This window comes from Tympanuchus pallidicinctus, unplaced genomic scaffold (assembly GCF_026119805.1).
Source record: "Tympanuchus pallidicinctus isolate F22 unplaced genomic scaffold, pur_lepc_1.0 scaffold3, whole genome shotgun sequence".
NCBI lineage: Eukaryota > Metazoa > Chordata > Aves > Galliformes > Phasianidae > Tympanuchus > Tympanuchus pallidicinctus.
The window spans coordinates 82,697,388-82,711,929 of NW_026294747.1; the positions used below are offsets into that span (position 1 = coordinate 82,697,388).

Below are 14,542 nucleotides of genomic sequence, written 5' to 3' on the forward strand. Positions count from 1 at the left end.
ACAAAGTATTCCTGTCATTTATTTATTTTTCTTTCTTTTCCAAAACCCAGCTTTGAAAAAGAGGTTCAAGCGTTACGTAAATATGAGGTAATGACCTCGAGCTCTAATTCTCTTTATCGTCACCTAAAACAAAACGTTTGGTACTCTTAGGAAGCGCATAAAAACCATCAGGCCGGCTACAAAAACGTGGGGCCTGATCCTCTCATCGTTCGAAACGTCTTCCGTTAATTCGCGTGTCAGAAAAAAACGCCCTGTGGAAGGAAGCCAATCCCTGCTCCGAACGCGTCGCTGCACTGCGCGGGACCGACACAAAACCGGCAGCCTATAGCCGCAGACCGAACCGATTTGTTGTTTGCAATTAACGATAGGCGAAAGAAAAGCAATATAATAATTAGAGCCAGTCTCTTCACTTTCGGGGAAAAAGTACAGCAGTGGGAAAAAATACCGCGCAGTGCAGTCGTGCCTCCGTGCTACTTATTGTTTTCCGCGTGCAAGGACGGAGGCGAGTGGCGGAAGGGCCGCGTGGAGCCGGGAGGTGCGCGCCGCTCCCGCTGGCCGGGCCGCCCCGAGGCGCTGCCTGCCGTGAGCCGGAGGACCTCAGCGAGGGAAGCCCCGTTGTTTGCATTTCTGTCGCGAACGCCGAGAACACTCGATTTCTTTTATCTCTCGAGCTTTCATTATCATTTAAATTTCATTTTCCATTAATTGATCAGGGATTAGCGAAGCCATTAGGCGAGAACGAGACGAGCCAGACGCGATGAATAATTCATGACGGACGATTGCATTTTATTCCCGCCGTACTTTCCAACTTCCCTCCGGCTCGCGGGCAGCCGGACTCCGCACGGCGCCGCGGCCCCACGCCGCCGCCACCGCCGCTAGGTGGCAGCATTCGCCCACGGAGCGTGGATGGCCGCGGCGCCCGGCGGTCTCCCGATGCTTATCGCCGCTGCCGAGAGCGCGGTCGGCACGGGATGTTGCTGCTGCCGGCTGCTGCTGCCGGCTGCTGCTGCCGCCTCCCGCCGCCCTCGTTCGCCCACCCCCCGGGTAGCGCGGCCCGCAGCGGGCGCTTCCCCCCTGACCGGCGGCCCGCGCCGGGCATCTCATTTATCCCAGCGGACAGTGGTTGCCCCATTAAAGCGCGGTCCCGCCCTTCGCAAGGAGCTTTAATCTGGGGAAGTTTTATGACACTTTGTAAATGTGCAAAGTTTTTAATTAGACTCGCCAGACAGCCCGGGGCGGCACTAGCGCCACGAAGTCTTCATGCTTCTCTCTGCTTTACAGCACAACAAGCCGCTCTACTCCTTTGAAGACAATGCCGACTATGTCTACGATGTCATGTGGTCGCCAGTGCATCCCGCGCTCTTCGCCTGCGTGGACGGGATGGGGCGCCTGGATCTGTGGAACCTGAATAACGACACCGAGGTGAGGGCCGGGGGCGGCGGGGCGGGCTCTCACCCGCGCGGGGCGACGGCGCCGCTGAGCAGCCGCGGGCACCGCGGGCCCCGGGGCGACCGGCAGGACCGGGCACGGCAGGGCGAGGCGGGGCCCCCGCCCCCCCAGCCGCGAGGCTGCCCCGCTACCTGCGGGCTGGGGGAGGGCCGGCGGCGGCGGGCGGCGCGCGGCTGGGGAGGGCTCTGCCCCGCGCGTCCCTTCCCCCAGCGCCGCCGGGACCGCGGCCGCGGAGCGCCCCGCCTCGCCCCCAACGCCCCGCGCAGCGCGGGGGAACGCCCGCGGCTTCCTGCCCTTCACCTGCTTTCTTGTGCAAAGTTTGCAACGTTTGCCGCGAAACCGAAGCGCGCAGACGCAAACGAAAACGCAGGTTTTCTTACTGTCGCTGCTGACTGCAGAGCGGGGGAGAGGATGTCACACCTTCACCTTTTCTCTGATGAGAAGGGGCTCGTCGCACGGCTGTTGGCAGAGGCGGAACGGCCGGTCCCGTACTGTTCTTTGCAAAGAGACTAGCAAGTCTCGTATTCTCACTAAGTCGTTTCCTAGCTGTGCTGAAAACCCATCCCCACGTCCTCTTGTTATTTCAGATCAAAAACAAACAAACAAAATGCTATAGGTGTGTATTGAGAATATTTGGTCTGGATCTCCCTGTTCCCTTAAGGGTTGTGAAAAGAGCCACTGTGACATATCACAGACACTTTAGATGACCATCAGTTGTATTCAGAACAAGAGGGGAAATATTTTTTCAGAGCTGGAGTCTTACGTACTTGTAATTTAATGGCATGTAAGAACTGAGGGACCTTACTTATTGTTCAACAGTTCTTTCATTTCCAAAAGAGAGGAGAAGCCTGGAATCAGCTGGCAGTGTTTCATGACACGTACCCCGTTTTCTGTATATTTCTTTCTCTCTTTGTGTGCTTTTAAGATTAGTTTGTTCATTAATCCATCTTTCATGTAAACATGATATACATTTCCACCAGAGCAAAGAACAGGCGGAGTTTATGGCTCCCAGTGACTGGCGCTCGCCATAAATAAGCACGGACAGGTAAGAGGAACCAGCACTGCTCCATCGAGGGGAGCAGCAAGGCCTTTTGAAGTGCTGGAGCAGGAAGCAGCACAGCCTCCTTAATTAGAGCGCATACAGCTGGAGGACATACAGGAGGAGTCTCCTCAGAATTTATTTTGGGAAGGGAGGGACGTATCCTTCAGGTGTTCTCATTAATGCAGGCTTAAACACAGAGCATAAAACCAAGTATTTTAAAAAGAAAAAAAAAACACCAAACCTTTCCCCCCAAATGCTCTGCTTGAAATCAACTGATGTTTTGCCATTTAATTCAACGAGACCATAATTTTTATTTTTTTTTTTTAAAGCACAGACCGCTTGATCCCATTCCCATCAATAATAAGGTTGTATGTAGAAAACTGCTGGTGTGTTTTCAGCGTGTTTACATATAAATATATAGAAACATCAGCAAAGAAATAAAAATTAACTTCAAGCTCTATCCTGCTTCTCTTCTGTTTGCAAGGCTACCCCTGAGTCCACAAACAATTTCTACTGTGAGGCTGAAATCAGCTTTCCTGTGAGGATCAGGCTGAAATTATTTCTCTGGATTCAGAGCTTTGTGTTTTTATGAGAACTGAATTTGTGCCTCTGGAGAAAGAGATGCCACTGGGTTTCCTCACTGAGCACTGGTGAAGCAAATTAAAGAATCTCTTGAAATGATAACAGTGGCAGAACGTGAATAGGTGTGAGGTTTTGTTCTGCAGAGGAACAGTGCCAGGCAACTGCAAGCGGTTCTTTAAACATCATAACTGAAAGTGATCACTGCTTGCATTTACCTCTATCTGGTAGGTCATCATAATTAGTTTATAATATTCAAGGTTTCTCTGATCAATGATGCAGTGTCTTTGTGCTCTGCTGTTGATGAGAAGAACCCTGTCAACACTTTTGTATCAGGAAACACCTATTTTTGAGCTTGTTCCTACTTTTAGATGCCAGACCTGTAATGTCAAAGCGTTTGTGAAGACGGTAGGAAATGAGAGCTATAATAATGTGTTTAGCTGCTAACCATCGATAAAAATCTCTTTGTAAGAATGAGATACGATTGTTATTAGTGGTACCTCATTTTGTTTAATTTGGGAAATACGCCACATTATTATTTAGGTGTTATTTTTTAAGTCAATTAAGGAAATACCTGGGTTTAGTTACGATATGTTACCTTCATGGTTTTGATCTGTAATGCAGCTTAACGCTAGTGTTGCTCCCCAGATTTATTAAGAACTTTTCTCCCACAAACTAGATGCATCTGATCAAAATAAATGTGACCGTGCTGCAAATCTAATCAATCCTGTTGTTCTCAGAATCGCAGTTTAGAATAGCCAGGGTATTCGTATGCTGCCTTTTTAATCTGCAGATACCAGAAATGATTTTTGGAGCAGCAATGCAAATCATCACATTTGATTTATATTTGACAAATTAATATAAAAGACTTTAAAAGAAAATAAAAAAAAAAAAGCTCTGCATCTTCGTTCTTTTGCAAACTGAATAATGCCACTTCAGGGATCGGAATGCAAGGTTTTCAGATAGCTTCAGATGGTAAATGTTGTTGTCATCCCTATATGTCCATACCATTTATTTTTTTTTTTTATCAAGGATGGAGAAGGTCTCTAGGCTGCTGATGAGTCTTGTTTGCCTATAAACTGGTATTAAATTGATCTATAGAATTGCTTAGTTCTCTGTTATATTACTTTCAAATGCATTCTTGCATGCCATACTTTGACAGTGTGAAGATGGTGTCTATTTCTAGAAGCAGATGGGAGATATATTTACAAGCAGGTTTTGATGTTATATAAGCAATATATTTTTTTTAAGTACATTCTTAGAATGCAGGTTCCTCTGACCACATCTTTCTTAATCTGCTACCTGTTAAATTCTTGCCTCAAAATTGTTAAAAATCTGACAAGGATCAGCTTCACAGAATTTATGAAGTATTTTAAATGTGACTTCAGAAACACAGTGCAGTCATAAAATAAATTCGTACCTTTAGAATCTAAAATAGGCACGTGCAATTTAACCTATCACTATTAACTATTTTAAGATACGATGGCTCAACTGTATTTCTCTCTATCACTGGGGAAGAGGGTTTTTTATTTAGATTTTTGAAGACTATTTCATGATTGCTTCTTATTTTGTCGGATAGCTCTGTAGAATATTAATAGGACTTCACAGCACCATCAGATTTGATTAAAAAAAGAAAAAGAAAAAAAAAAAATAACAACCCATGGGTTGTGTCTTGTGTCTGTGGTAAGCACACTGCTTCTTTTTATGTGGAACGCTGGAAGAATGCTGCATTAACAGGAACAGAGCCGTCCTAGAGCCATAGAGCTCAGCCCCCTGAAAGATTTTGTTAAAAAAGCAGCGTCCTAAATGCGCACTGTGTCGTTAGTTCACTTGAAAGCAAGATCTTTGATCTGCAGTTTTCTGAGAAACGCAGCCTGGTGGATTTGCGCTCTCAAAACGTGGTGTTTTGTCGTCGTTGGAAGAAACCCATTTCCAAAAGATACAAAATTAATTTTGGCTGGAATTATCTGAGCTTGTTTGTTGTTTTTTGTAGAAATCAGCGATGGCAGAGCAAAACATGCTTGTTTTAAATGTGATTTTGTTCCAGATTGCATGCTGCCGATGCCCGTGGCAGGGCTGCTTGGGCTGGGCCCAGCCACGCTGCAGGGAGAGCAGGCTGGCAGCGTGCTTTGCATCTGAACACTGTATGTTTTCTCATTGTTGTCCAGCACTATTTCTACATCATCCTACAAACAAGATCCTTTTTCATTCCTGACACAGAGCTTTGCAGCCCTTCATGGGGCACGCGGCTGAGCTGAGAGGCACTGTGAGGTTCTGCAGGCCTTGGTCAGCTCGGTGAGGAGGAGGAGGAGCAGGGTCTCAGGGCGTAAAGGCACAAGATGAGCTGCATGCCAGTGTCCTGCTGCTGCTGTGCAGGGAGCGTGTGGCCCCAGCAGAACTTAAGGGAACTCGCAGAGGCTCAGCTTCCAGCCTTCCCTCAGCTTAAGTCACACTGAAGGTATTGGAGCTGCAGAAGGGAGATTGGCAAGGAAGCCAAACAGTGTTTGTTTTAAAATCATTTTTCATGTGGATCAACGGACCTGTCTCACAACTGCAGTACAAAACTACAGCCCAGGAACTGAGATGAAGTCAAGAAATCTAATTTTATTTTTTGTTAACATTGTTGGTTTCTCAATTTTCAAGCATGTTTTAATGCCACCCTCAGTCTGCTCACTGCCCTCATGTGCAGCCACTTGCCCATGATAAAGACCCTCCTAGTCCCTTCTGGCTCCTGTCCAGCTGCCTCTGCTTGCTTGGACTGTTCTTCAGCTCCACTTGCAGGTCCCATGGCATGCCCTTGTCCCTGTCCCCACAGATTGATCTGCTGGAGCAGCCACTCTTACAGCTGCTGTCCTGTCCCATTTGCTCTGACCTAAAAGGCGTGAAAGTCAGAAAGCATTGCTCAGAGGCTGCCATGGTAAGCTGCAGGCTCCTTGCTCAGGCAGGTTCTCTTAAAAGAGCTGGATGGAACATTAGGCTTGCAGGTCATTGTCATTCATCTTTTGAGGTGACCTAAATCAATGGAATGATCTACCTGCGTAGGACTAACACCCACACAGTTCCTTCCTCCTGCAGCTCCTTTTGATGCTCTCATTCCAGAGTAGATTACAAATACTTCTCCTAAGATCGTGCTCGTTGCTTTATTCATCCCACATTAACCAGAATCGTTATGTATACTTGTAGATCACCTGTTCAGTTTGTTGGTTGACTTGGGGAAGGGAGGGAATTTAGAAATTAAGCAGCATCCTTCCAGGTGTATTTAAACCAGAAGGCGGCTCCTGGGAATATAGGGATGTAAAAGAGGATTGTGGGAATATGTCGTAGGAGTTCCTAAATGTCAGCTCAGCTGTTCTTAGCCTCTGTTGTGTCCTCACCCTGCAGTGATTAGCTCAGGACTCTTAACTAGTTCCTGAGCTGGGGCCTCAGCACCTATCTATCTGCATGCACTCAAAGGGTGCGTTAGCGTGAGTGCCAGGATTTGTCTGTGGCAGTCAGGGTATTTGGGCCATGCTGAATCAGAGTGGGACTGAAGCCAAGTCCTGCCCCTTGTTGATTCTTGATCATAAGTCAGTGAATTTAGAGAAAGAAAGGGAAAGAAGCAGACGCAGTTTTGCATGTCTCCTAAGTTAAGGGGAAAAAAATTGTTTCATATACTTCCCTTTACAGTGGAAAAGTCTTCCCTACTCATTCCAAGCAATTCCTTATTCCTTACTCTTTTTTTTTTTGTTTGTTTTTAGGCACATGTGATTGAAGAAACAATGAACTCTTTTTTCTTTTTTTTTTTTCTTTTTCCTTCCCTTGACAAAGGATTTGTGACTCACCCAAATAAATGGGATATTAAAAACTGACCCCTGGGTTTGCAGGCAGAGTGATTTTATTGTCCTTTCTGTTCCTATTGTTTCAACAGGTTCCCACAGCAAGTGTGACAATAGAAGGAGCTTCTGCCCTCAACCGTGTCCGCTGGGCTCAGGCTGGGAAGGAGGTAGCAGTTGGTGATTCAGAAGGCCGCATATGGATCTATGATGTTGGAGAGGTACTAATTTTATTGTTTATAATGCACAGCTTCTGCAGTGTACCACATCCAAGTCTGAGAAAAGATCTTGCATTGTTAGGGGCGTAGGCTGTCTCCAAAGAATTTGCCACCAGACTTTCAGTGGAATCCTGTTAGTTCTGCACTGCCAACAGTGTGTTAGTTGTAAAACAGCCTCGCTACCTTCACTAGTATCAACTAGTGAAGCCATCAAGAGTGAAGTCTTTTTTTTTTTTTTTTTTTTAAATCTTCAGTATTTTTAATGTATATATCTTTTAAATGTACAATTAGAAAAAGAAATGAAGAGGAAAATACAGGTGCAGAAGGAATCTCTGTTGTTCTGAAGTTAGCTCTGTAGGGTTTACCTTTTATTTTCCAGCGTGTCTTATCTCGTGATTGACGTATTGTTGGAGGCTTTTCTCAGTGTGACATGCACAGATTTAGTCTGTTGTTTTAGTACTGAGTAATGTTGTATATGTCTGAATATGTGCAAAGGTACTAATAGGGAAAATGAGAGGTGTCGTTGTGGAGGCCGATAGCTGCATGTGTGTTGATGAGTGTAGGTGCTGAGAAATAGTAAGAAGTGCATTCTGTGTCTAAGGCTGCTCTCAGTTCACCCTACTACATATTATAAAAGCCATCTAAACTGCAGAATGTTTGGCACTGATGGAATCTACCTGTGTTTTGATGAATAAGGTATAAAGTGTTCTGTCAGCATTACAATTCCTTGGAACAGTTAAGGGTGAATCTCTGAGCAATCGGCTTTTATGTAGAGAATTTGTTTTCCGTCATTATCTGTGATAGGATACTGAGATAGCCATCTCTACACAGTAGGGAAACATTATGGAATACATACAGAATTATTTGTAACTCTCATAAAGTGATTTTATGGCCCATAGCAAAATTGCTTGTGCATGACTCATATTTTTGGATTGCATTCGCTTGTGAGGGAGTTGCCTTTCCTCACAAATGTTTGCTGAAACTTATTGCTGTATTAGCATAATTTTTAAATTGTCTATGGTTACTGCATTCAGACTTCCACTACAGCACTGGCAGGTCAGGCTGTTTTTATTTATTTTTCACTGTGCGTGACTGTTCTGAAAAGGTATTTTTTTCTCTTTCAAGAGCTGCAACAGGCTATGGAAATGTCTCTGATGACAGCGCAATCTGATCTTGTCTGAGAGTCTAGACGGGCTGCAGAAATATCTTTTTTTGCATATCATACACCAAAGCATTTGTAGAGTTGTTTATCCCCTCAAGCTCACCCAGGAGAAAATGGATTTACTGTTATTTACTGTGCAGAAGAAGTAACATTTAAGTTTTTGGCCTTTTCCTCTGTATAATCAGAATTCAGCTTGCAAAATGAGTCACAGTGACCAAGCTCAGATCAAAAAGAAAGACAGCTTTCTGTTACCTGAAAAGGAAAAAGAAAATAGCATGAGTCTAGATCAGTGTTAGAGTAATGTGTTCTGCTTTATGGATCTTGCATGCTCTGCCAATGTGGAGTCTCCATCTCAGCTCCATATATATTCATAAATGGATGGATGTCCATCCACGTCACAGGTCCTGGGCCAGTGTCAGTCCTCCTTTTTTGAAATGAAGTATTCATTAATTTGTTGCGTGTTTTGCTTTGGCAGTATCAGTGTGCAGTAATTCCTGCTTCAGATGCTACCAGGGCTGTTGTGTTGTTAGTGACTTTTTCTGGTTTTAAAAAGAAGGGTGCTCAGCTATTCTCCCACATAACTCTTGTTGCTATAAAGCCTTAAGTAAGGTGCAGAAATATTTTGCAGTTTGAAAGTGTGAAACTGAGGGCTCTTACACTGAATAGAAGCCTCTTCACTTATTTAACTCTCTGTGTGAGTTCATGAAGAGCTCTGATGAGTTATTTTATGGTTAGCTGTCATCAGCCGTAAGCAAGTGAATTCATAACGTCTTGTACTTTTGGCAATGTCTGACAGAAATATGACAGCCATATAAGCTCCTGTTTTACTTCATTGTGCAGGCACCGGCCAGTTTCTTCACTCAGGTGTCATCCTCCTTTGGCTTCCCTTTTGTACAAGTTTGATTCAGATACGAATGTGCTGGTCCAATAGTTACGAAGAGGCAGCCCTACTCCTCCTGTCAGCCAGTCATCTTTAGCATATCCTGTGCTGGTAGTAGTAATATTTGTGAGCCCACATAGTTATGAGGTAGCTACATCAGCAGAGAAGAGTGGATTTGTGGTGTTCTGTTGAGGTGTTTTGTTCTGTGTACTGACTAATATGAGAGCACATAAAGCATCAGTGATAGTGCAAGGGAAGTGATGCAAGCATGTGGCTGGGAGCTGGACTGTCCAGTGCCTGGCAGTGCCGAGATCTTATATTTGGCTTGGTATTATATTATATTTGCCTCAGCTGGGGCAGCTGACCTTTCAGCTCTAGTGTTTGACCTATGTCCTCCAGCACTGACTTTTGAAAAGACCTCATCTGTGAAAAAACTCATCCCTGCCTGGCTGATAATTCAGTGGCATCCAGTTATTTGAAGGTGTGTGTTGCATTGCCTCCAACAGGTGTGTTCCGATTTAGGAAGGTGAGTGTGGTTACTTGCATTAGAAAGTCAGCAGGTCACTTTACAAAAGACCCCAAATACTCTCACCAAAACCATTAATGCTCCATTTCTACGGCACATTTTTAAAACTCTTCTCATGGCTGATCCAAATACCACATCAGATGAACTGTCAGTTCATAAAACTTTGGCTCTATCAAAAAGATCTGGATAGATAAGTTACTGTGTTTGATTATAATACAACTTCTTTGAATTTCACATTACTGTATGAGCAGATTTTCTTACCCGCTTGAGCAGAGTTGACTCAAGGTATTTTAATCCAAACAGAAAACATCAGGCTATTGTATCATTAAGGAACAAATTTAAATGATAGGAATTTTTACTTTGATGAAGTCATCACAGTTTTAAAGACCGAGAGAACAGTAAAGATTACCACTATTAACATGGTGCTGAGTAAAACAAAGCTCATATGGCCTAAAGTGAAAATGTAAGACTCAAAGCCTAACTTTGCATCGTTTGTGGAGGCAAGGACTTTGAGATCAGGGCTGTTTTGCTTTGATTGTGTAGGATTTGGCCCCTTTTTAACGAGTTACGTGGTTAGTGTCTTCATGACACAAGAAATGGCAGACATGAAGACCGTGGCAGAGTCCATGATCGGGGAGTTAGAAGTGATGGTGACATTTTCAGTTAGGCTATATATGTTATCTCCTTAGAGTATGTACTTTTAGTTGTTTGATTTCGGCATCGTGTCTGAAAATAACTGAACACATTTATTTTCACAGTGAGGGGTCTATTTTCTCCTCAATGCGTGCGCTTTATGCCCATTAGCATTAATGGGAGTTATACACACACTTCCAGGGGAGAAGAGACTTAAATAGTCCATATAGATGTGCTCTTGTGGATCAGTAACCACTGATTTAAAGACACTGAATTATAAAATAAAAGCCAAAACGAACAACAAAAAAATATAATTCTTTCACTGTGATATTATCTTAAACCTGAAAAACAAGAGAGTGTAACCAGTTACTGTTAATGCACTTTACTCTCTGACAGATCTAAATGTACAAACCTTTGCTGTTCTAGAAGCTGGGATGCTATTATGAGTTAGTATGTAAAATGTATTTTGGCTTATTTGGTCTTTTGGCTTATTTTCTGGGCAGCCAGCAAGTAAAAGTTGATTTTAACAGAACATGGGCCACTGACTGTAGATTTATTCACGTGTCTGGATGATTGATAGTTAGAGCTAACTACTGTCTCTTCTGTACATATATTTTCTAGACAGCTTGCTCCTGTTTTGCATGCTTCAGTGATGTTACACAGTTGCCGCTGTCATAAATATTCTCTAACAACCATGTTTGTTGCTTACCTGGCTTACTGAGAATACCATTTGCACCTTGGATTGTGAAAGAAGTGGCTTCTTATTCACTCTCCATTCTTTCGTGTTTTTCCCATTAATCTCTTACAGGTTGTATTTTGTTTGCCTTGTGAATGAATAGATAAAAACTGTAAATCAGTGATTTATTATTTGATTGTAATAGAATATAAAGTAAGTTTTCAGCACAGTATTGGAGAGTCTAAAACTGTAATCAACAGGAGTTTATTACTGTGCATTATTCTGTTAAATTATTTGCAGGACAAACTTGCCTCTGTTCCGCGGTGTTTCAGACAGTTCGTTTCAGTCATGCTTTTAAAGGATGATGAGTATGGTGAAACTAGAGAAAAATTTTGATTAAAAAAAGGTCTTTCTCGGGAGCATCCAGGAAAGCTGGTTCTGCCAAAGAAAGCAGTTAAGCGGGGCTGTCCCAACAGTTATCACCTCTGATGTTTCTTGCAGTGAAATCGGCGTTCTACTGACCTGACTCTGTCACCTGATTGTCAGGTTTCACAGTTCCTGTCTCCCTAAGCCCCATTAGGGCTGTTTGCACACCTCCCTGTTTGCTCTATAACAGATGTTAGTTCCGTATCTCATTTTCAAAAGACATGACCAGGGAAGGAGGAGCTGGCAACTGCCTAAAAGGCTGATGCAGTGGTGCCGTAAGGAATATCCTGTTGGTTCTTGTAAAATAATTTCTTTGATTTTAGCTGCCTTCAGCAGCTGTTCTGGGATTCTGACGGTTCAAGACAGAAAGAAATGCATATTCATGACCAACTGACATATTTCAGAATGGCTATTTAGTCAGTTATTTCTCTGACTAGAGTAAGGAAGGGTTGGCATTTTGTAGTCCTGTCTTCAGATATTTCGCTATAGATTTTGTACAGAAAACATACCCAGTGTCTCTTTCATGCAGTTAAAGTGCTGTAGCCTGGAGAGGAAAATACGAAACTGTGTTTTCTGTCATGTACTTATCCAGGTAGATTTTCCAGTAGGTTTACTTTTGCCATTCTTAAAGCTCTTGTAGAGTGTGTATCGAGTTAGGAAATGTTTTTACCACGAAAGCAAAGCTGAGACTTGACATAAAATGCTTTATTTTAAAATCTGTGTTGAATTACAAGTATTCTTGGAACATGGAGAAACAGCTCACGTATACAACATGAAGGCAAATTTGAGCAATAATAAGGGGTTGTGCTTACAACCAACTACTTTTCAAAAGCATACAAAGATCAAGATACAATAGTTAAAACAACAAACACAATCCAGGCATAAAGGGTGATTAAATAGATTTTGAGGCAGAGCCTGAATTTCACCGTTGATATTTTTGCTATAAAGGCTGCAACATTGGCCTCAGAGGATTTTAAAAGCATGTTTTAACAAAGCAGGATCTCTTAAGAGTTGTTGGAAAATACGGAGAACCAGGGTTTTGATTTGCTTCCCCACTACCCCTAGTTTTATAATGTTCAACCTTGAGAGACTTTTAAAACTGGAAGTTTATACAGATGACATAGAAAAAGGCAATGAGAGGATATTAGAAACTCCAGCTTTTCACTTAAATAGTAACTGAAATATTGAAAGAACAAGCTCTTTGGTCCTCATCAGCTGAATTTAGACTGATACAGCCTGTATTCACAAAGGGATTTTTGAAGTAGGTTAAATAAGAACTGCCTAATGAAAAAAATGCACTAGTTTGAAATCAGTCAATTTAATTACTGTGTTTTATGAAGGCCATTACCCATTGCTGATTACTAGGGTGATAAAATCTTTAAGCTTTGGTAGCCTCCATAGGGGGTGAGCCGATCTAAGTAGAGCAAAGTCCAGTCATTATCACCCTAAATACTTGTGTTTCTCATTACAATATTCATTACTTCAGGTTACTGTGAATGCTTTGAGGTCTTTATGTAAGCACTGGTTTCTTCTCCCATAGAAAAATAATGTTGTACTGATAAGTTTAAATCAAACATTTAAATACTGGTACAGTAAAGTCTATATCTCAGTATATAAATGCATACAGTTATGGCTGTGAGTACCTATGCATATTCATCTTCATGACTGTGTGCTTATTTCTGTAGTCTACTGCTAGTTGGATAGGAAATGGAGACAGATATCCGTTGTCTTGTTTTTTTTTCAGTCTGTTTTGGTACTTAAATGAGCTTCTTCACAGCAGACTGGAATGGGGCTTAACATCCCTACTCACAATCTGTTATTAGGGAAGTGTTTTTCAAGAGGAAATTTGAGCTATGAAGTAACTGAACTGACTTACCCAAGACCAGCAGATGAGGGCTGCAGCTGTTTGTCTCCATGCCAGCCTTGGGCCTCTAGCTTCCCTTTCCCAGCTGCCATTTGCTGGTCTTGGTGTGTTGCTGCACCTCTAAATCATCTTTGTTGTGGCCTCCTGGCTGACAAAGCAACTTCATGAAACCAGTGCTGCTCTGAAGAGTAGCAACTTCAATATTGTTTCCCCTCTGCTTTAAAAATATCTGTATTTTAAAAGACCATTTGAAAGGTACCCATCAGTGAGAGGTGTGGGTCTGGGCCGCTGGGAGGTGAGGCCAGCCTGCAGAAGGAGACTGAAGAGCTTGGTGTAACTACCTGGGGAGCTCAGAGCCTGGAGAAATACGTGTGGTTCTTGTATTTCTGGGAGCCAGAGATTACTGCCAGAAAGCGAGAACTTGTGAAGCTGAGAGCAAGGCTGTCACTGGAGCACATAACTGCAGGTTGGCCACGTCTTAAGTCTATTGAGAATATTTCAAACTACCGTGAGGATAAAGTTCCAAATAAGCAGTGATCTGACAGTGGGAACAGACAGCTTCGCAGTGCTTTTATGTGATTTAGCGGTAGGTCAAACCTGGCATACGGGATCACTTTGCCTGTCTGATGTACGCTTGCTCTTAGTAAAGACAGTGTTTTCTTCTGGTTTGCTGTAAATGAGTTGTAAATAAATGAGTATGGAGTTTCACCTTCATTTTAGTACTGGAAGATTACTCCTTAAAACTGAAGAAGAAAGTACAAGATTTTTACCAAAGATACCATCTGTCTCATTTGTTGATTACACAATAGGGTTAAGCAGGCAGGAGTGAATACAGCTGAAAAAAGGGTCTAGATATTCACCCTAAAACTTAAACTGATTCTATATCTGTACCTTAAGATAATACCTTACCTCAGAGGATTTCACAGGGTGAAAAGATATAAATTTCCAATATGGTACAGATGTCTTTTATAAGAATTCCTCCGGCCCTTGTCACATGAAGTGAAAAGCTTAAAATCAACCTACCAACAAAAATCTGGCTCCAGTCCTTTTTATTCATCTGCACACTACTTTTAAAGGCAGCGTATGTTTCCTTTTCCCTTGCAAAGGCCCAGATTCTCCCCCTGCAGAGAGGATCAGAGAGAACAAGCCACATGTGACAGTAGTTAATCATGTAGCTTAATGCACTATTAGAAGGCACTCGGATAACGAAGCGATGAGAGCAGCAGAAGAAAAGCTGTGAGAGATCATTCCCTTTGCACAGAAAGCCTGCAGGAA

General features: G+C 42.9%; 1 protein-coding gene across 7 annotated transcripts in view; it reads left to right on the forward strand.

Annotated features, from left to right (window-relative positions):
- The window catches only part of DYNC1I1 (dynein cytoplasmic 1 intermediate chain 1), a 181,513-nt gene that overhangs the window by 153,554 nt on the left and 13,417 nt on the right, over positions 1-14,542 (forward strand). For all 7 annotated transcript variants that reach the window (XM_052692390.1, XM_052692394.1, XM_052692397.1 and 4 more), the window contains 2 exons: positions 1,282-1,422; positions 6,978-7,103. In XM_052692390.1, the coding sequence (XP_052548350.1) occupies positions 1,282-1,422; positions 6,978-7,103 (267 nt within the window). The remainder of the gene's footprint in view (positions 1-1,281; positions 1,423-6,977; positions 7,104-14,542) is intronic.